Below are 23,829 nucleotides of genomic sequence, written 5' to 3'. Positions count from 1 at the left end.
TTGTTAATTTGAGTTAGGAAATATTGTATTGTTTTCTAAATGATATGTCCACCTTGTGCGAAGCAGAAAAAGACTTCTCTTGGAATCAGCAATGTTTGACATGCAAGTAGCCAACCAACGAATAGCCATTCTGTTGCTGAAAGTGATTTTTCTAATGTTTTACATGGAATGGAAACTAAAAACATATCTCATGCAGCAGGCTGTAGATAACACAGTATTTTCTTCTCTCCATAACGTCGAAAGAGTTATTAGAGAGATTCTGAGTTAAAGTATCAAAGAAATTGTCAAAATCTATTACACAGTACAACAAAATTTCAAACTAACTGGTGTATAATAAGTCACGGAATGCTGAATAAAAAGTGTACACTTTCTAATTAAGGATATTATTGTGCCGTTGCTTATTCAGGCTAAAAAAAATTTCGCTCCCCGATATTACGAATAACCCTGATTTAATGTATAAAAGTTTCGGTCCAGATGAATTTGTTAATTCGGACTCCCACTGTAGTTTTTAAATCATAGGACTTCAATCTTGCTTAAAATTTTCATTTTTACTCTTAATATTCATTTACCCTGTTGTCTTATTTTATTCCTACATTTTATTAAAATTAACATTTTATGTATTTGCCTATTTGTTCCTGGGATACTAAGTCTGGTGATACGTAAACTATGAAAATATTGTAGTTTACTAAGAACACAAAGAAATCTCTGTAGTTAGAGAAAAAAAAGTTTGCTTTAATTTGATTTCCATTTTGGAGGGGGCACCATGTGTAAGCATTTTAAGAAGGCCTGTTTCAGAATAGAGTATGGCTTGGCTGTCGTAGCATCTCCATGCGTCCTTTTATGTCTAAAATATTGTACCTTTCAATATCCTCTGGGAAAGTTTGGAGTTGCAGATACATATCAGGGAGTAAAGAGTCTGTTGAACCTCAAAAGTAGAGTTTTTCGCCAAAAACATCGAAACCAAATGTGAGAAATGTACTGGGAAAATTGTCGCAACATGCGTGTCTGCATCTTTAAAGTGGAGCATTTTACTTAGCTGTCCCGCAGTTTGGCAAAATTTGATACAGTATTTTTGTTCCGGTCCTTGCATCATTCTTGAAATTAAAATTTCCTTCTAGAACACCACACATTACCTCAGTAAAACTGTTTGCCAGCAACTGACACTATTGACAGATGGGGGAAAAATTCAAACATACACACCAAGTTTCAAGGTCAGCTCATGCATGCAGGCTTGTTTCACATCCATTAGCTTTCCCCTCCCTTCTAAAAAACTTCAATACTTTTCTTGCCGCAGTGGGATATATGATTTTTTTTTTTTTTTTTTTTTTTGTGCTCAGTAAAAATACACATGGAAATAGTTTCTGAATTTTTAGGTTCATATGGAATAATTTTCATCATTTAAATGTCTTGCATATCCAATTCAATAATGCCATAAGCACAAACTTTTAATTTTTCATTTGACGATTGTGTTGCTACACTATCATGTTGGACTTTGAAATAAATACAATTAAACTTTATTAAGTTTTCTATCCATATATGATTAAGTTTCATTGTATTTCATTCTAAAGTCCAACATGTTATCACTGCAATACCAGCATGAACTTAAAAATTAAATTTAAAAAGTGACATTGTGTAAAGTCATTATTTTAAATTTTAAAATGTAAATTTCTGTTTGTGTATCTATCCTCTTTTCTAGCCATCAATCTTCATAAAAGAAAGACTTATTTTATTGAAAGCAATAGATTTAAAAAGGATTTCTGCTTTAAATCTTTTTTGTTCATTATATACTAGGCGCCTACAGTGGCCCAAGCATCTGCGATGTCTGTCTTCATGTTATTACTTATACTTTATAATATTTTTTATAGTATATTTGTGTTTTCTGAGTTAAAACGTGTTAATTCTAGTTTCTCTCATGTTGAACATAACTTTTTTTTTAATGCAGAAAAAACACATATGTAATGCATAATACTGATTAATTACAAAAATACATTAGAAATGCATATTAGCAGCACGTTAAAAAAAGCAGATTATGACCGAAACTGGGGTAAAAAGTATCGAATGTCGAGAACAGCTATCAGCCATCTGGAACAGTAATTACTCTAACAACCAAAAGCCATCCCCTATTACCATCGTGAAGACGGAAACTCATCATCACAAAGCTGAAGCATGGTTAAAAAAGACGAAATAAAATTTTTAAAATGAAATGAACTTATAACAAATCTTAGTTTTAAAAACTTCACCTTTTTCAAACGGTTGTTTAAAAGTATTTAAAATCTAAAGAACCCAAGAAGCCAGGCAATTTCAAAAAAAGCCAAATTTCTCGAATTTGACTTTAAAAAAGCCAAATTTCTCGAATTTGACTTTAAAAAAGCCAATTTGGTGACTCTGCTATATCCTCATACTTGGAGCTGGTTGCTTGATTTTGAATCTGAAGAAGCATTAACAGTGATCTTTTTTCATTGTATAGAAGCCATGGCGGCCTTCGTTGTCATGGCACTCCCTGTATTCTTCCTCCTGCATGGGCTAGACTTGTTGGTTTTCTCTTTTCTTTCCCTGGGGATATGTGCGCCATTTAAACAACTAAAAAATAGTTTTTTTTTTTTTTTTTTAAATCTGTGAGAGTTAAAATAAGAAAAACTTATGATTCATACTTCCTGTCATGAGCATGCAAATGAGAAATAACAACTATTTTTGGAGTGCCCATGCTCTACTTGATTTGCTTACATGGACTGCACATCGCTGTTATATACTTATGTGTAGATTTTATTGAGTGAAGTATCAAAAAGTAATTATATGATAAGGGCAGAGAAAGAAATGTGGTGATAAAAAAGTAATAGTTGTTGCACTATTTGTAAGAGTCGTTAGAGGGTCAAGTTCAGCACTATTGGTGAACTTCAATGATAAAAAAGAAGTTTTTTAGTTTACTTCCCATTTTAAAAGTGGAAATTTTCCTATTACATTACTTAGCCCTAAGTAATACATCTAAGTTTTTTGCTACATCATTTTTAAAACTTAGACTTGTATTTGATTCTTATGAACTTTTTAATATGCTATCTAGTAAAATGGTGTTTTTTATTTTTAGGATGTCTGTAATTGAAAAGTTAGCACTATAAAAGAATTGTTTTGTAAATTTAATGTTTCTGAGCTTCAGACTGTTTTTGTTTTGTCTATCTTACTTGTGCATTTTAAAGGTTTATTAAATTATCCTTTTTGAAAATATAAAGAAACTAATTTATCTTTATAGGTAATAACTTTTTTTGTAAATTAATACTTGTGTTAAAATTACAGAAATACAACTCCTTCCATAACCAACGGTCAGGTGCATCCTTGTCAACCTGTTGTTGAAAAAGTGTGGCCATTATTATCTGAAACCTGTGCCAAGTATCAGTCTGATGTGCGTATTATTGAACGTTGCTGTCGTTGCATCAGGTTTGCTATTCGATGTGTCGGAAAACAGTCGGCATCATTGCTGGAACCTCTTGTAACTCAAGTAAGTTCTTTATTTGGTTTTGCTTGAAATGGTTTTAGAATTGCCAATTTAAATTTTGGTTGGAGTTTGGTTAAAATGATAGAACAACTCAATGATTGTCTTTGACTATTTTGTTTTAAACAGTCTTCTTTGTAACAATTTGAAGTTCTTGTAGCCAAAAAAATTCATTCCAATATCTGAAACCTCAAATTAGTTTGAGAAAATTTTTAAAACTTGATGGGTTCTATTAGTATTGTCCATGACTTTTTGCAGTCTCAAGAAAATTTAGAGGAATGCAGTAAAAATTTCCATTGGTTCCAAATTTTACATGAGGAGAAGTGTGACAAGTAAGACAAAAGAGCTCAGAATTAAAAAAAAATTCTTTGTCACTATTATCAAATTTTGTATATGGAGTTCTACGGAATTGTTTTCAACAAGTTTATTCTACAGTATCACCTAATAGAACAAAAAGGACAAAGAACAAAAACATGCCTAGATCTTTTTGTAGCTTTCAAAGATTGAAATATTGCCCAAATGTTTGTTGAACTGTACGCAAAATTAATCTTGCAAGATAGGTTATTCAAGGTTCATACCCTCCTTCAAAACTCCTCCAATACTCCTTCATTTAGGAAATGTTTTTAAAGCCCCTTCAAGCTCCTTCATTTTGGTTTTAACTCCTTTAAAACGCTTTCTTTTTTAGTTCAAGACTACATAATCTCCCTCTGTGACAGTAACTTAAAATACTTCAATCGTCAACTTAACTTCCTCACAAGCGCGATTTTAATGTAATTTTGTACATTTATTTTTTTCATAAAGATTTGATTTACAAATTGATCATAGGAAATCATAAAAGTTGAAGGTGAAAATATTTATTAATAAGATATTTCACAAGTGAAGTAAAACATGCTTAAATGGTGTTTGGCTATTTTTTCAAGTGTTATGATTATTGTTTTTTCCTCCACCACACTCTCAGCTGTAAAAATCAGGTTGGCTAATAATTACTTAAATATTTAAAACTAGTGGTACCCGCACGGCTTTGCCCGTAGTAGAAAATTAAAAGGTCTTTTGGTTCGCCTGGTATATTTACAAATTACATATGGTGAATTTCTTGACAATTGGCTTGCCCATGTTATGGTTCCACGTTATGATAACTTGGTAATTTACTCGTCCATCTTATGATAATTTTGCTCGAGAAAATGTTCTAAAATTGGAATAAAAAAAGAACAAAATCGAATTTTTGAAAAATCGCTTTGAAGTACACACCAGCATGCTACAAACTAATTCTGTGCCAAATTTCATAAAAATCGGCCGAACTGTCCAGGCGCTATGCACCTCACAGAGATCCAGACTTTCAGCTTTATTATTAGTAAAGAATACATAAGTACATGTACTATATGAAGTGAATGTGTTAAAAAAACAAAACAAATGTTTAGTAAGTCCCAGTTATGATATTGTAAAAAGTTTCATCCACAAGTGATGTCATGCCATGAGGGGGAAACTGGTTCATGAAATTGTGACAAGGAGAAGAGAGAGGGTGACAAAAAGTGACATCACACAATTATTGTAACAAGAGGAGTTAGGTGAAGTGTGACAAAGGAGGAAGGGGGTCAAATATGTTGAAAAAAAAGTGAGAGATCAATTAATGACAGCCCATTAGTACTCCTTCAAAATCTCATTTTACTCCTTTGAAACTCCTCCAAAACTCCTTCATTTTATTTCTGAAATTGAGTACGAACCCTGTTCTTGCCATGCTCTCATTTTGCATTACTGTTTAAATTTACAAGGTTTGAAAAACAGACAAAACAGTGAAACGTGTGTAACATGCCTTGCCATTCCATTGGTCTTGGTTTTTCTTGCATTCCTAAAAAAGCACCTACCATATTTGCAGCATTATGAGTAACAATGCCTTTGCATGATTTTATATTCAGGGGGAAATGAATAAGAATATCCTTAACGATTTGAAATAAAATGTAAATGTAACTATTATCGAATTCAGTGTTGTCTAGATCAAATAATTTAATTGATTTTTATCTTAAATTGGTATGATTGTTTCATTTTATTTATTTCAGTTTTTATATATTTTATTCATTATTTATTTCAGTTATGTTATTTAGTCATTTAAAGATTGAATAGTTAAAATTTAGGACTAACACTGTAAGTCATTTGATAAACAAACTTCATCCCATTGTTTTAATATTAAACCTTTTAAACTAATGTATGTACAACAGAGTGGTGTGAAAAGAAAAAAATTCAGAAATATGTAATATATAGTAAATATGTAATATATACATGTAATATATAATAGGCTTACCAAGCCTATTTATCATACAAAATTTCAGCCAAATCAAATATCTTTATCTATCCATTTGACTTTGAATTTTAAGTAATCAGCCTGATTTTTCATCAAACTGGCAAAAATGGAGGGATAAAATATAATTACCTCTCATTTGAAACTTTTAATGTTTGAAATAAAACTCTTGATAAATAAATACTTAATGTATAGTTAGTTAAATGACCTAGGCGATTGCAAAATTACTTTTTAATGTGCATTAAGCACACTAATCGCACATGCTCTACCAGTGCACTTTATTTTGTTCACTAGTATCAACTGCGTTTTTTGTTCTAATTGATTGTCTTTCTCTTTTGAAGTAGTTCATTTAGCTTGAATTATTTTAAACCCTTAAAATTATTATAAGTCAAAGTTTTCCTTCAGTAATGTAAGTAAGAATTAAACTTCCAAGTGTAGCATGGATGACGACTCCGATAGATCAGCTTCAATTCTTATCAATGCTGCTTTCGAAGATATATGAGTTTGATAAGACTTAATCTTTAGAATGCTGTTCAGTTTTAGTCTCCTTATCCAAAGAAAGATATTTTTTCATTGTAAAGGGCTCAAAGAAGGGCTTCTAGGCTAGTAAGAGGGCTTTCATATTTAGATTATGGTGCCAGACTTAAAGGTCTTAATACGTATAGCCTGAAGCAGAGTAGAGTCAGATGAGACATGATTCAGTTGCTTAAATTTATCAATATGAAAGATGTTAAAACTAATCTGGAAATTAGGGGAAAAACATTACTTTAGTCGGGTTGTGAACATTTTTAACCATTTACCGGAAGCGTCTGTAATGAGAAAGGGGATAGATAGTTTTAAGAGGGTCAGTGATCTTCATTGGGGGACTTACTCACCTAAGATCAACCTAGCTGGGCCCAGATCCTGTTGCTGGTGGTCATATTTGTATTTGAATTATTGCCAAAGAAGATTCCATGAAATAACTCGATGGTTGCCAAATCAGAAGGAAAAGAAGAAAAATACCCAATGACTTCAAAAGAAAAACAAAGAATAACACTTTTTGTAAGAATATGCTGTACTTTTACGATCAAAAGGGCATTATTTTAATTCAAATTAAGGAATGAATAAATAAAGTCAGAAAGACAACAGAAGATCAAGTTGTTTTGCTCTCATAACTTAAATCAAAGTATGATATCCCTGTCACTCTATGTCTGGTAGCTCTCATAACATTAAAATAAGCATATTAACTTTTTGAAAAAAAAAAATATTTATATTTCTAATTTACATGCTGTAGGTTAAATGAAACAGTTATTAATACAGGTTTTAAATTGGAGTGTAAGGAAAATTGAGATTTCTATTTGATGTTCTTTGCAATGGTTTATTTATGAATTTCATGCAAAAGAATTACAATTACGCCATTTACTCCAATATTTGAAAGGAAATAACCGCTGAGCCAAAATGATATTGTTAAGAAATTGGGAAAAAACTAGAGGAATGTAAAAATATATGGCTGTAGTAAACTTTTAAAAAGTAGATGTAGCTTTGGCAGAGGTTGCCCCTGATGAACTTAGTACAAAACAATGGTATGTCTACAAAATGTGGAATGAAATTTCAAACGAAAATATTTCATTCTTTTTGTTAAGAAAGAATACAGAAATTGTAGAAGGTTAACGACAACAAATAGAACTTTTCGGTTTCCAGAAAATACCCATCAGAGAACGTGAAAGTTTCAACAGAATGTTAGGATATATTTTATTAATATTAAATTTAAATTATCACATCAAATTGGAAGTGAAACAATTTACAGTATAATAAAATAATGTAGTCACGCCAAGAAAACATTCTATTGCAGATAACTATTTGACTTGTAACTGACTGGAATTCAGTTGCACTTTAAAAAGTTGACGCTGATCTCATTTACAATGATAAAGAAAAACCTTGACTAATAATTGTGGTTTTTCTCTTTTCCTTTCAAGTTGTTTATATGCAAAAACAGCATTTTCATTTACATTTGAAGTTGTAAATCAATAGTTTGAAATAATTTGAACTAAATAAAATGTACTTTTAAAAGAAAGATAACCAACTAGAACAAAGAATGCAGAATATTCAAAGTTTCAAGTGAGAGGTAATTATATTTTATCATTCCATTTTTGCTAGTTTGGTGAAGAATCAGGTTAATTACTTCAACACAGTCAAATGGGCAGCTAAAGATAATTTTTGTTTTAGCTGAAATTTTTTATGATAAATAGGCTTAGTAAAAAGCAACTTTTCCGCATATAGGCTTTAGATATTTCCCAATTTCATTTTTTTCACTCCACCCTAATGTACAGCTTAAAATTATTTTTAATAAACATTATTTTAATTAATTGTAATTGATGCTAAACCTACTTCATTATTTTAGCTTCATTAAGGTTTTTAAAAAAATCATCATTTTAATTCTAAGAAATTGTTTTATTTTGCCATTATTTAGTCATGTTGTATTTAACATGTTCTTCTTTCAGATGGTTGAAATTTATCAAGTCCACCAACATTCCTGTTTCCTTTATTTGGGTAGTGTTTTAGTTGATGAATATGGTTCAGAACCTGGTTGTGTTCAAGGACTTTTAGATATGCTGCAGGTAGATAATTTTTGAAATTTTTGATTTTAAAATTTTGATATGGAATATGTTATTATTAAAATAAAAATAAAATGACCTAATTATCATCAATATTTAGGAAGGATAGGATTGCGAATAGTCTCATTGTTATCAAAAAACGTGTGAAGTATACTGATATTTTAAATATTAAAACAAAATAATTATTAAAATTCATAATTAGAGAAACATAATTGTAATAAAGAATGAGCAACATCAAAAGTCTATCTACAGTTTGTAATACTGTCTAAACATGTTGTGGTACTAACAGCTATGAGCTCAATATTAGAAAAATTAGCAAGACCGGCATAAAAAATAAATAAATAAATAAAATAAAAAGGTTGAAAGAGCACAATTTAAAATTAAAAGGTGCTGCCAAAGTTAGTGGAACTGGAATTGGTCTTATCATGAATGAATTAAAATATAAATAAAAACTTGAACAATTTAAAAGAAAGCCGTACCTTTATTGTTTAAAAAACTAACTGAAGAATAATGAATAAAATTATGACAACGTGTATTGTACAAATAAAATCAATAAAATAGAGTTAAGAAATCTACAAACAACTTTCAAGATTAATGAAGCAAACCCCTTATCAGTTTAAAAAGAAAGGCGGTTCAGAAAGTCTGGCAATGGACAAATTAAACGAGAAATAAAAGACACAAATGAGTAAATAAATTAGAAGTTGCCGGAACCGGTAATATTGATTTTCTAAGTATGTTAGCTGTTAAATTAGCTTTTGTTAGTGCTTTAAATATTTCTTGTTTTAACTCTTTGTGTTATAAATATTAGTAAAAAAGAATTATTTGGTTTTAGGCATTCTGTGTTCCAGCATTTAGGTTATTAGAAAGAAATGATGCTTTAAGAAATCATTCGGATACAGTTGACGATTTATTCCGGCTGTGCACAAGGTACATGATAAAATTTATAACATTGCAGTAGATTCAATAATTAGTCAAAGCAAAAAAATTGTATTCAAATTTAAATTTTTAGTGTAGAATTAAATGTAGTACATTGCTTCAAAATGCTTTTTCTGATTAAAGAATGCACGACATTTTTGATGAAATATAAGAATAATGATTTTGAATTTTGGTAATTCTTATATACTCTGTTTCATGTATTATTCATTTCTATATTGTACAATTCATATTTGCAGATAATTTTACAGATGAGATTAGTATGTTGAGACCAAGGCAACAACAAACTAGTTTTAAATTGATAATTGAAATCTTTCTGAAAATTTTGATTTGTTCTTATTAAACTCAAATGTTGATATGAGTAACATTTCGAAAGTTGTTAAATCAAACAAAAATCTTCAGCTTTAATAAACAAGTATGCTCAAATGAACACTCCCCAGTTGAGGACATAAGTCAAGAAATCAAAATTTTTATTAAAACATAATAATAATAAATATTATTTGTTTACTTATTTTTTTCTTGACTAAATGTTGCTGAGCAAATAAAAGATTTGTTTTACTCTTTTTCTTTTCCCTACAAGTTTTCTTCTTTATAACAAGTCATACTTTGTGTGCCTCATGATAAATGTATTTACAATGAAGCACTGTTTCTCTTTTGTACATTTTTTTAATTGGTCCCTGCAGAATCTAATAAACATTAACGTGTACCTATTATACATTTTTTCATTTATATTCAGTTTAGTTTTTTTCCCCCTGCTGAATATAATTATAATTTTTCAGATTTTTGCAATGGGCACCTCTTCCATTTCTCCAGTGTTCCACAGTCAAGCCTGTTCTACAATGTGCCATACTAGCATGTACATTGGATCACAAAGATGCCAATACATCTGTAGTTAAGTTTTTCCATGATTTCATAAAAGGAGCTAGAGTTCAAGATGGAACCAGACAGGTTTGAGAGCTATAGTTACAAATATCTGGCTTATATAATGAATTTTAAGACATTGATGCACTATGCTTGTGTTGCCGATGCTGAATGTTCTTTTATACTTCTATTATTACTGTACATTATTAAAACTTGCTTAGAACATTTAATCCACATGCAAAATAAAGAGAGAACGAGAGAGTTTGCTTCAGGGTTAGGTTTTTTGCCGGCAAAAAGGTATTTTTGCCGGGACAGTGGAAAAAACCATGGAAAAAACGGCAAAAACCTAATTGCAAATAATTAGTATTATATTGTTGATAATCAAGAAATAAAGACAATATAATATAAATAATGCACTTTAATATTTTAGTTAAATGTTTGCTTAAACAATTTTTTCAGAATGAGCCAATTCCTTCAATGCTAAAACAAATTTTTCTTTTGTACAATCAAAAATACGAAACTGTTTGTCAGTTACTTCTCTCACGAAACTAGTTTATTGCTATGCCATGCTTAAACAACAAATAGGTTTTGATGAAGATGGTATAGTCTATGATGTTTTAAGTGATATTTCAATCTAAAAAAATGTGTATTTTGCTTTTTAATTTTATTTCTTTTATTTTATAATTGCATCTTGATTAAGTATACTTTATATAGATATTTAGCGTTCTGTAAAAAATGCTATAACAAACAAGCTAATTACATTTTCATTGCAAGTTAATTATTTGTCTTAGATGTTACAAACTGAAATTTTAATTTTTAATGTTTAAAAATTTAAAAGTAAAAATGCTCTATAACTTTAAAAGTAAGTTAAACCTTAAAATTTTTTTAAACTATAAAAATAATTAAATTAAAATTTTATAAAAATCTTTTCATGCTTTTACTTTTATATACAAGGAAAAAAACTGTCCGTAAGTTGTTAACACAAAATCTATTTTTGCCACTTTGGCAAAAACCTATTTTTGCCGGGCGGTGAAAATCGTGGTTTTTTCCATGGTTTTTTCCACCCCCGGCAAAAACTTGCCAAACTTGGTTTGCTTCATAGTTTGCTTTCTGAATGTGCTAACCTGAAAAGAGTTCCTACTGCATGCATGATGAATGGTTAAAATCATTCCTTAATTCGACATGCAGAAATCAAATATGTATTAGCAGTACTATGAAAAAGTTCAGTAATTCTCTCTGCATACCCATGCGAATTTGGAATTTCTTGATGGATAGTTTTAAGTGATCAGGGATGAGATTTTTCCGGCTTTTGCCGGAATTCCGGCTTTTTCTTCTGGCTTTTAAAACCTTTCCTCCTTTTCCTCCTTTTTTTGCCTCTTTCAAGCCTTATTTTCCCCAAAAATTGGAAAAAAATTATGATTTTTTCGAATTTTTGGTACTCGATTTCTTATTCTTTCTATTTTTTCCAATCGAATCTTCATCCTCCGCGATATCTGCCGAAAATGTATGTTTTGGAATCATGCCAACGACGTCAAACACGTGCTGCCCCGAAAGTTGCATGCCTCGTTTGAGATTTCAATCTTTTTGCATCCTGCAAGTATTTCAATTATTTTTAATGTTGGATGGTTTTTTACTGTATGCTACCTTATATCTGCTTATTTTATTCATCATTTCAATAATATTTTTATTTCTTTATTTTATTTTCGAAAAAATTCAGAAGTCAATCAAAAAAACGTGGGTTAGCACCCACAGTTTCGATTTTTTTGAAACTTGGCATGGTTACTTTTTTTGTGTATTTAAGTCAGTGTAAAAAATATTTATGGTGAATCTCAAATGGTTTAGGCTTTACAGCCTGTTAAAAGTTTTGAGATTTCATGATTAAATGAGGCAGCTGCAAGTTGTTCTTTTGATTCCAAAATCGTATTAGGAAGCTTTTAAAAACAAATTTTGGGTTCCAATGCAAGGAAAAAGATAACCAATTGTTTATATATTTATTTATTTCCAATTTTTCTGTGAAAGGTATGTTTTACCACATAAAGAAATTTTAGACTTTTCTCTGTTGTAAATTTTTACTTTATAAACAGACTTAATTTTAAAATTTATGTTCTTACTGGTTTAACACTATAAACGCAAATGTTTTTAATGAAAAACATGTATTTTTCTCTAAAAAATATGAAAAGTTGACACTATTGAGTGATGCAGCCAAGATTGACCTCTGGCTCCCCCAACCCTTGTTCAAGGACTCACTGGTTAGAAATTGTTGCCTCTTTTCAAAATTTAGATTTATTTAAGATTAAATACTCTTACAAGAAATGGTACAATGCAGCAAATTGTACAAAATTGTTACTTATACTTAATTAAATACGTATTACCTTTAAAACTGGTAAATTAGCCATTTTTGTTGAATTTTTGAATATCATAGCTTCTAGATTCTATTTTGATATGGTTTTGGGATATCAACCCTTTCACGAAATGTTTTTGGATATCATCCCTTTTAGGTTTTTTTTATTTTTTTTTTTTGGATTTCCTCCTTTTTGCTCTCTGACCACTCTCATCCCTGAGTGATGCAGGATTTATGTATATTTCAGAGTTACTAATTAAACCATGAGCTGCCTAATGAATAAGATACCAGACTCTGATTCAAAGAGTTCCTGAATCTGAGCTTAATGCTGCCAAAGACTCACAAAGTACATGCCCGAGTAGTTCTGGTAAATCCCTTGGGTCTAAAAGTCCCGAGTCGATTGGATTACCCTTCAATACTAATCCACAATAGGGAAGTTTTCGATTTTTCAATTTTATTTTTATATGATAGAGTAACATGTATGAACATCATAGGTGAAAAAATTTTTGCGATACGATAAGTAGTTTTTTTTAAATTAATTTTGAAAGTTCAAGCCCTTGTGACGTCAAATGGCATAGGAAGTGACGTCATGCGCTCTTCCGATAGGAGAGAAACGCTAGCGAACCTGTTCCCATGTCATGGGAGAAACCGAAGAACGTGCATTCGACTTCGAAGATGAAACGTAAAAGTCTTATCTCCTCGCGTTTCTGGAACATTAAACCTCTCATCCTCTCGGAAATATTCGAATATCATCATTGATATTATTTGAGGAAGATTATTTAGATTGTGCTTTAACGAATCCAGCCTCCATAGTGTGTTCAAAAGGATTATTGAATTTCTAAAAAATAAAAATATCAGCGCGCTCAAAATGTCCCTAGCGAAAACAAGGGATCTTCGGCGGAAGGCTGCCCTTCGCGCCCTGTGACGTTTCAGAAGAGCGCACTTTTGCGCGTGGATTTTTAAAAATTCATTAAAAATCAACCACAGTGTTTTAAAATTCAGCGATGGTGAATTTTTTAGTTTTGAGGGTCAATTAAAAATATCCAATAGCCAAAATATGAACATTTAATAGGTTGCAACTTCCCTATTGTGGAGATTTGAGGGACCCTTTTGTCATTGCTTTTGGTGACATTTAAAGTTGATAAACCAATTGAATTAGTAGGTAGGGGAGGGGTTTTGCTTTAGTGCTTTTAGTTATTTATTTTTTTTTAAGTAAGTATAATCTTAAAAGCAAAAATTATTTATTGTTTGATTTGACATCTATCATGAGGGTATAAATGTTCATAATCATAGTCTACTTAACTCGCTTCAATTTTAATCTTTTTGCTCAAATGAAAATATGCCTTGAAAGTCAATTGTTAGGCTAAGACAAATGTTGAGAATTAGCTGTAAGGCTAGGTGACTGTGATCTGTGACAAGGGTTGGGAAAGGCTGAATAATATGTTTAAAGATTCCTAATAAAAGTTTTCGATTTCACTGTAGTTTTCCTTTCACGGCAGATTAGACCTTGTGAAAATATTGCCATTGTATTATAGTGACTGAGATAGAAATGAAAATCATATATTAAATCCTAAATTGCTTTAGTATATTTAAAAACTTGAATTAGAGATACTGTTGCAAAGATAGACATTTTATTTCTTTGAAAATCAAACATATCATTTCTGGTTTTGCAATATGAAGCATTTTTAATTTTGTGCATTTCAAAGTATTGAATACATACATGTATACCATCACTTTGTGCACTTACAAAGTACAAATCATTTGCCCCACTAAGTCTTAAAATTAGGACAAGTCATTTCTTTCAGTGTTTCTAACATATTAACAAAAATAATTAACAGATGTAAATTTGTTATTACAGCAAGATGCGACAAGTTTCCAGCAAAGAAGAGCTGTCACACAGTCTCTCTTAAATGAAAATGGTCAACTTTTAGTGAATAGTCTAATTCAAGCTTCCATATTCTGTTTACCTTCATATTTGTTGTCAAATGTTGCTGATGTTCTTTATGAATTAGTTCTGTTTGATAAAGAAGTGAGTATTTTTTTTTAACCTTTTTATATAATCAATAAGTGTTGACTGACCCAATTATTTCCCGTCAGAAAAAAAAAATTAAATGCACAGAATGTTAAAGAGAAATGTATTGAACACTTATATGGCGGATTTTTGTTTTTAAAATATTTTATACTAGCGGTACCGACTTGACTTTGCCCATTGTAGAAAATTAAAAGGTCATTTGGTTCACCTGTATATTTACAAATCATAGATGATGAATTTCTCGCCAATTTGCTATGTTAATTCGCTCGTCCAGGGTCGCATATAGTAGTTTGCTCGTTCACGTTATGGTAATTTGCTAGTCCAGATTATGGTGATTTGTTTGTCCACGTTATAATAATTTGCTCAGTAAAATGTTCTTAAAAATCATCAATCGTTAATTTCAAATATGTTTTTTTTTTTAAAGCAAGATACTCGTACAGTCTTTTCAAATTATCACTGTAATTGATTTTGAAAATTGTCAAAATACAAACTATCCATCAAAGATTATCATGAAATAATTCTAAAGAAGTATTATGTTTGGATATTTCTGCAATATCACGATCTAATTACATTGTTTAACAAAACTATATTTTTATCTTTTTTAAATATAAAGCTAATATTATTAACTAGTGGTACCCACATGGCTTTGCCAGTAGTAGAAAACTAAAAGGTCTGTCGGTTCACCTGTATATTTACAAATAATGGATGATGAATTTCCCGCGAATTTGCTATGTTCTCGCCAATTTGCTAGGCTTGCCCATGTTACGGTTCCACGTTATAATAATTTGGTAATTTACTAGCCCAAGTTGTGATTATTTGTTCGGTGAAAAGTTCTTAAAATTGGAATAGAAGTACAAAATAGAGTTTTCAAAAAATCGCTTTGAGGCGTTCACCCCTATGCTACAAACTAATTTTGTGCCAAATATCACAAAAATCAGCCGAACGGTCTAGACGCTATGCACGTAACAGACATATAGACATACAGACCTTCAGCTTTATTATTAGTAAAGGTTTTCTAAGTTTGCAACTGGGGGAGGAGGGGAGGGGCCTCTCTCTGCGACTCCTTAAATTTTGTGGGACCTCCAAGTCAGGATAGGCAGTAGAGGTTTAAAGGGAGCTTAATCAAGTTATGTATTTTTGATAGTTCTTACTAAAGGATATTTAAGGCAATGTATGATATTTTCAGTTTTAGAATGCAAATTGAGAACAGTAGCTTCAGTAGAATTGAGAATAGAAAGGCCTACCTCAATATTAGGTGTTTTTTTTTTCTTCTTCTTTTTCAAATCTAGACTTTTCAGAGAATTTGCATAGGTATAATTTTCCTGTTGAATTTTCTCTTCTTTTGATCTCAAAACATGCAGTGAACAACGCCAAGCTAGTTGTTCACCTGTTGGGAAAACTTTTCAAATGTGTTTTTATGGAAATCATCTTTTGAAGTTAACCTTTCAATATTCACCTTGCCTCAATGCACATGCATTTCTCCTTTTAAATACATACTTAAATGAAATTAATTATGCAGACTATTTCAGCATATTGAAACATTTCAATTAGTGAAATGTAAGAAATCATCCATGGCCTTTTAAATAAAATACAATGTCAACTGTAATGTAGTGATCTTCTGAATACCTAAAAAAATTTTAATTTTTGCTTTGTTTTGAATTCTTTTGAAGAATTTTTGTTTAAGATTTTCTGAGCTCTTAAGACAGTGATAACACTTCTTAAATTCTAAATTATGCGTTTATTTAGCATATCTTGATTGCATTTTATGTCCTAGACATATTTACAAGAGGTGTAAAAATCATCGATTGCTACTCATCTCAACACTACTTTCTGAGCCAATGCTCAATATCAAGTCAATTCATCCTTTCTCTTTTTCATTCTACCGTTCTTCCTGTAGCACTGAACAGTTCCTGTTACTCAGGGAAAGCATGTGCTTACCACCTGTGACCTTGTGTTTAAGTAGTGGCCAATTAAACCTGAAAGAGGCTGCCAGATTTGTTGGATTACTTTTAATTATATATATGTAATATGAAAAATCCTTTGCTAGGCCTTTTCCATATTAAGTTCTGTTCACTTATATGTCAGCGCATATGAGTCACAGACATTATTTATTACACACTTAAATGCTTCTCATACCATATATGGTTATGTTCTAGGCTCAGATGTGTTTTCCCTTAAAGTACCTACCCGACACTTTTTTTCCCTCCAGACTTAAGCCAGCCTCTGTCTGCGGTGCAAAGCCCAATAATATTTCGTTATTGCAATCTGCTCCTCCTATATAGATCACGTGAGATCACATAATTGAGGGATAATTATCTGTAATCTTTTAATGATATTCCCTATATAAAAATCATGGCACAACTAAACAAGTTGGTTAGTTAAGAGAAGTTCCTGCTGGTATATTCTATGTAAAAATAAAGATGTTGTGAATGTAGCTTTGTCCTCTTCCTGCGTGGTAGATTATCACAGCACAACACTGCAACTTGCGAAAATCAAGATTCGTAATAAGAAACGAGCGGCGGTTCTTACATATATATATATATATATATATATATATATTATATATATATATATTTTTTTTTTTTTTTTTTTTTTTTCAGAGCATGAAAACTTGGTTAGAAACAACATTAAGATTATTGCCCAGTCAAAGTAGTAGTGGTACTGTTGCAGCTACACCAGAGCAGATGAAAGAGTTCCATGAAAATGTACTCAAGTATGTAATGCTTCCATTTTTATTTTCCATTTGTGCTGTGAGTTGTGACTGCATAGCACCTGGATTTTTTTTTAAATCAAAATAGTTTATTTTTGTATTAATTTTAAAAGAAAAATAAGAAATCGTACCAGTTTAACTTGCTGCTTTAGCATGACCATATCAATGAGCATGTTTATATATATATACATATATTTTCTTTTTTAATGTATCGTCGCTTCAGAGCAACTAGGACTTCTAATCCCAGAATCAACAGTAAGGTATCCTGCTGTTGCTCTGAGGAGATGATATGTGTCATTGCACTTCATGTCATCACAATTCATTGCAATAAAGTACTTACTTTAAACATACTTAAAACTTCTCTATTCAATTTTCGCAAATATGTTGTAAACCAAGTTGCATACAAGCATCTTAGTTACAAGAAGCAATTGAAGGGCTCGGGGCAAGAATATGCCACTTGATGTGAATTTTTCTGTAGACCAATTTGCATCTCATAAAAAATATTTGTAGAATTTTTTAAAGGTATACATTCTATATTCTGCAATACTAAAACCATATAGGATTTTCTCCAAATAACATAATCCAGTGTCATGTTTATTTCAATTTTAGTTATGAGAAATACAAATTTTGATTGAAAAGTCACCCTGTGTGGCTTTTCATACTTTTGCCCCAAGCCCTTCCATTTCTATTAGCAGGGAAAAAAATCTTAATTTTAAAGCAAAAAGAGAGGAAGGCTTCCAGACAAGTTTCTGACAGCAAAGTATTAAATTTTATAAATCGATCCCTATTGTAGATTTAAGTATAATTAGATAGCCCACCTGGTGTAAAGATGGAACAACTAAAAAGTAGATTACAGTCGACGCCGTTTAGAACGACCTCTCATTACTGCAACCCTTTCATTAGAGCAACCTGTGCAGCAAGTCCTGTTTGTAATTCCATGGATGCAATGTTATTTTATCTCTCATTAGAACGTCCAAACTGAATCATTCATTCCAATATAAGGTCCAAAATCAAGTTTCAACTTATTTGAAATTCACAAGACAATATTTGAAAACCAATAACCTTTTAATTTTTCTAAAGGTAAAATATTTTCACTGAGTGGTGTTAGTGTTATTTGAGAATAAAAGGGTGAAAGAATTGGACAAGCTTCCACAATATGAGAAGAGACTAATATTTAAAATGATTTTTAAAAAATCCTCTAAAAAAGCAAAAGCAACTCATGATCTCTAAGTCAAAAAATCAATTTATGTCTGTTATTTTAGTGTAATGTCATAAATGTATTGCTTTCTGTGATTTTTTATTATTTTGTTATTTTTGATTCTCTTTTAAAATGAAATATAAGTTATAAATTTTAGTCCGTTATTTTTAAATAAAACTGACAAACATGCAATATCTCGTACATTTGCCCTATAATGACCTCGCACTATAGGGACTGATTTTATTTTTACTTCTGCGATCATTATAATGAACTTCGACAATTACAAAAAATGATGTCAAGCTTACACTCAAGCATTCAAGAAACCTTTGCTTTTTGCAGTAGAAAAAGGCTCAGATGATCAGGGTTTCTATGCTCCTTACAAACTCCTTATAAACTCCTGCTTTTTAAGAAAGGAAAATAAGAGCCCTTAAAACTCCTGAATTTTGCTTAATAATACACACCTTGTAGACTTGTTAAAATACCATTATAAAAAATTTTTGCTTTAAAAAATTCTTTTATTTGCCGTTTTTAGACTCTTGATGCTTTCTTTTATGAGAGTTAAAAAGTTAAAATCTAAATCGCTAGTTTAATTTGACTTTTGCTTTAATTACGCTGATTGTTATTGATAATACGTTTATTGTAGAACTCTAAAATGCAATTCTAAAATAATTAACTTTAATAAATTCTTTTATGTTTTTTTTTTTTTTTTTTTTTTACTTTTCCCCGATCACTTCGAAAATTGCAATCTCTTTACATCCGCCATGAGAATAAGATTTTTTGCATTTTAGACACTTACTATGCCTTGTAAAGAAGCAAAGAAATTAAGTTATATTTATATTTTTATTAAAATCATTAAATTAAAAACATTTTAACAATATTCATGCCCTTTAAGAGCGTTAATGTCAGAAATTTAAGTACGGAATCGCTGGCTGAAATTAATTTTTGTTTAAACTATTGTAGTGTTTTAATTCATGCATAATATGTAGTTGGCAGGGTTTGTGATTTTATTTTATTTAAAAAAATTGGACTTAAAAAAAAAACAAATTACATTTTTTTCTCAATTTTAAAAATTTGTGAATATTAATTACTTAACATTTATAAGCTAACATTTCATGTGATAGATGAAAGAGCAACTTAATAGCTAAACAGTGGTGCCACTATTTCCTAGAATTATAATTTTGATAGTTTTTAGAAGAAAAATTCTTAAAATTTGGCAGTTTTTTATGTTTATCATCATTTTATGTTAGAGTCACAAAAGTTTTGAAGTGGTTTACAAAATTTTGATCCATTTTCCATATTTTACTTTCAATTTAGTATGTTAGTGCATTCAATGTATTGTATGAAAGCAAAATAAATAATTAAAGAGTTGTGCATAATTTTTCTGAAATACATTTTAAAACATGCATCTTTAAATAAGAAACTAGTCCTTAAAAAGTAAAATGAACTCCTGAAAAACTCCTTACTTTTAATTTTCAAAATTGAGTATGAACCCTGATGCTTTGTAAATGAGTGCAGACAGTACCTTCTCCAGTTATCCCTTGAAGTAAAGCAAAACCTTTTAAAACGATTGCCTCTTTCTTTTCAAAAATGTAAATGTTTTAAGCATAAATTAGCCATCCATATGCAGTGTATGTTGTAGTAGTAATGGCACGATTAACATTTTTTTGTGTGTGTTTTTTTTTTAATTCTTTATGCTGACAACCTTCATATGTTTATCGGTTGATAACAGTTCACCTGTGGTTAACTTTAAAAGATTCTACTGTATTTCAAAGGAATTAAAAGTGATCTTTTGGGTAAAAAAATAATTGGTTGGAATTTGCCAAAACGGTTCCAAAGCCTTCAGACCCAAGAGAGAGATACTCCAAAATGCCCCTAAAATTCTCTCTCTCTCTCTCTCTCTCTCTCTCTCTCTTTCTTGTGTGTATAAAATTGCTTATTTTGTTGAACTTTAAAAGTGTTAATAATATTGAAAGAAATGTGTATTACAACATTAAAGCACTCAGAATTGCATACATGTGTATCTGGGTTACATGCTGCACGAAGTTAGGTTTAACAGTCATGTTCAATAAAAAAAACTTTGAGAAGTATTCAAAAAAAGTCGTAAAAGTAGGAATTTTGTGTTTGTGTTACTAAATATTTGTATGTGTTTTATTTTTATGCACTAGAAATAATAATGCTATTTTGCTGGGAAATAATTAGTATTGTTCATTAATTTTTCTTTCTTTATCTAGTGCTGAACATATGAAAACTGTTTTGAATGTCCTCAGAGATTTTTCAAGATTGTACAGATAATGGCATAATAGTGAAGATGGAGAAAAAAAAAAATCATTTCACCTAGTCACTATAAACAGTGATTTATATATTAAAATGCTCATATTAATGTTGTCATGAAAACTTTAAAATTAATTTGACTGTGCTGTACTTTGTAAAAGCACTAAATGTTCAATTTTGAATTTCTTTAATTTATGAATATGTTTTCCCTGTTGTGACATGAGCTTATTAGGTTATTCCTGTAGGCTTAAAACTTCCTACAAGAATGATTTTTGGATACTTTTTCATAATCACACTAAATATTTGGGTGTGACAGAATGGTTCAATTATTATTTGCCAGCAATATTATTTTTATCATGTGCAAGAGTCAATTTGTTGATCACATTGTTCATATTCATATCATCTCTTTAATGGCAACATTATGTTTGCTTTTATTTTTTATTTTGTTTTTACTTCTATCCTAGATTTAAAATGGCCTATAGTGCAGAAATTCATGAATCATCTTAAGCAGGAAAATTTGTTTCTATTTCATCTGTAAATAAGTATTCCTTTAATTATGCTTTTAAAAATAATTAAAATATGTTGAAGTTTACGTTTGGATTTTTCTACTACCATTAAAAAGTTGTATTCTTGATCAATCATTTTTCATTTTCATGTAAATTTGTGTTTTGGAGTTAAGTTTATTTTGCAATTAAAAGTGATCCTACATACTTCTTCCATTTTTTTTATCTTGGTTTATTCATTTCTTTAAAGCATGTTGGTGTTCATCCAATTCTAAAATTGGTAGTTCTGTATGCAATGTGAAAAAAGTAGCAAAATTGCTTGAAATTATGATTAAACGAAATTTTAATGTTATTTAATTATTATTTACAATCAAATATTCTGTGTGAAATGCAATTCCATTTACTATAGCAAAAAAAGTAGAGAAAATATATTTAAAAAAAATATTGTTTTGATAAACATGGCATTTTATCAATTCAAGTTTTTTATGTCAATTTGTAGGGTAAAAATAATGCTACTTTTTAAAGCTTCACATTGCTGAACTGGGTCATAAAAAATATTCTTAAAATATGTTTGAATAGTATGCATAACTGGTGTAAACTGGAGTTTTTAGCAAGTTTCTTTAAAGTTTGAAAAGCAAATTATAAAGTGCTGAACATCATTTGTTAAATGCCTCTTTGGTAGAGTTATTTTGTTTCTTCATTTTATTTACTTGTTGAATTTTTGGTGTATAAGACAAAACTTATTGAAGCATATCTAAATGTTGTGGTGTATGGAACAACTATCATTTTTTGAGAACCTAAAAAAGAAGTTTGAAACTTTGCAATTGTCCAAGGTTTGTTTTTTGTTGAAGTTGTAATACAATATTTTTCCAGATTTTCACTTTAACTGATGCATTTTGTATGATAAACCTCATCAATATATTATCATTAATTTATTTTTACTTTCTGAGAAATTAGGTTTTAAGCATTTCTTTTTAATAACTTTTGAATTGTTAGTTTATTTCTTTAAAAGCAGAGAAAAATATGTTAAAATTTTTGAGTAACTTACTCAACTTTTCTTTTTTTCTTTATTTATTATTATTTTGTAAGTGCTAAGTATGCAATCTTTGTTTTGATACAATTATTATATGGTGATTTGAAGAAAGTTTAGGGAAAATATATTTTAAAGCACCTTGCTTATAAAAAAAATTAATGTTTTTTCTGACACCAATACTGTTTATGTGCTACTTTGTGCCAAATAAAATGACCTCAAAATCAAACTAAAAATAACATAAAACTGCTAATACTCCAACTTGGAGAAGCAGTGCTCATATTGTATCTGTTTATAAATTGTTTTTATTTTCTTATACATACATGAACAGTTTTACAGAACATATTCAGTTCTCCTTAAACTCAAGTACAACATTTCCCTGGTTATCCATATCTAAAAGTCTGTTAACCAAAATTCATTTCTTCTTCTTAAAGCCTAATCCTGGTTCAAGCGTATCTCTACCTATCCTATGACCCATATCCACTCATACATTTTCCAATTTTTTTCCTTATTTATTTTCCCTAATTCTATGAAATTACATCAACAATATATGCCATGAAGAACAGGCTATTTCTATTGTTCCTTGAAAGAGTTCAAGTTTGTAGTATACTACTAGTCATTAATGCAACCAGAATTTACCTTTTGGGTAGGGGTTCATACAGTCCTTAACTATATTAACTATTATTAACTTACGTACATCAACTTACCATAGTTGAATTGGCAGTGAGTGTTGAAATCATGGAGCCTGTTGGTTGACCTTCCTTACCCCCATGCTACTAGTGTACTAACCTATTTTTTTCTATTTTCCAGTAGCTTTATTTGATAAAGCATTTTTGATCATATGTAATAAGAAATAATTTTGTAATTTGCAAAACCTCAAAATTGGAGCAGGTCGATCGTGATTGTCCATAACTCTTGATTTACCTAAAGCAATTGTTCCCAATTACTTCATTTAATGAATGTTCTACTGTGTGTATGTTTTATTGCAGTTAATTCATGATATTTTAAAATCTAGCAGAATAGGAAAAAATGTCGACTCACTGCCAGTTTTGATTTTCAAAACTTTAGTAATGAAAACTGATATGTAGAAAACTAATAAAATTACAAAGCATATAAATTATGAAGGAAGTGTTAACAATTTAATTTACAACATTAAGAACAAAAGCAAAACTTAATAAATCCTGCTTTTTATTTATTTATTTTTTTATTTTTTAAAGATAATCCATCACTTTAAGTAGCCATCAAAGTTTCGTGATTTCACAGCTTTTTCACAAAAAGTCCAAACAATAAAAAAAGTGCTGCTTCATTATTGCATACTGTTTTTTTCCTCCTGTTAGCTGTCAAATTTTGAGCATCTTTTTTTTTTTAAATCTTCAGGTTAAAAGGAAGCAAACAGTGAAAGATGGAGGCTAATTAATATGAAATTAATAAAAGTGTCAAGACCTAATAAAAAATTGGAGTTCTTTTAATATTAGAGTGATTGTGAAATGACTGTATACAGTCAAACCTCGTTATTGCATCATCCAGATTTCATGACATCTCGGATGTTACTTCACTAATTCAAAGTCCCAAACTTATA

General features: G+C 30.0%; 1 protein-coding gene across 1 annotated transcript in view; it reads left to right on the top strand.

Annotated features, from left to right (window-relative positions):
• Positions 1 to 20,962, top strand: part of LOC129224850 (transportin-3-like) — a 58,415-nt gene extending 37,453 nt beyond the window's left edge. The window contains exons 19-25 of the mRNA XM_054859400.1: positions 3,289 to 3,490; positions 8,258 to 8,374; positions 9,204 to 9,298; positions 10,084 to 10,252; positions 14,365 to 14,535; positions 17,139 to 17,251; positions 20,678 to 20,962. Of these exons, the coding sequence (XP_054715375.1) occupies positions 3,289 to 3,490; positions 8,258 to 8,374; positions 9,204 to 9,298; positions 10,084 to 10,252; positions 14,365 to 14,535; positions 17,139 to 17,251; positions 20,678 to 20,738 (928 nt within the window). The 3' untranslated portion in view covers positions 20,739 to 20,962. The remainder of the gene's footprint in view (positions 1 to 3,288; positions 3,491 to 8,257; positions 8,375 to 9,203; positions 9,299 to 10,083; positions 10,253 to 14,364; positions 14,536 to 17,138; positions 17,252 to 20,677) is intronic.
• Positions 20,963 to 23,829: the final 2,867 nt, after the last annotated feature.

The sequence above is a fragment of the Uloborus diversus genome, chromosome 1 (genome assembly GCF_026930045.1).
Source record: "Uloborus diversus isolate 005 chromosome 1, Udiv.v.3.1, whole genome shotgun sequence".
Lineage (NCBI taxonomy): Eukaryota > Metazoa > Arthropoda > Arachnida > Araneae > Uloboridae > Uloborus > Uloborus diversus.
Note: the sequence above shows the minus strand (reverse complement) of the source record. Positions and strands in the feature narration are given on the sequence as shown.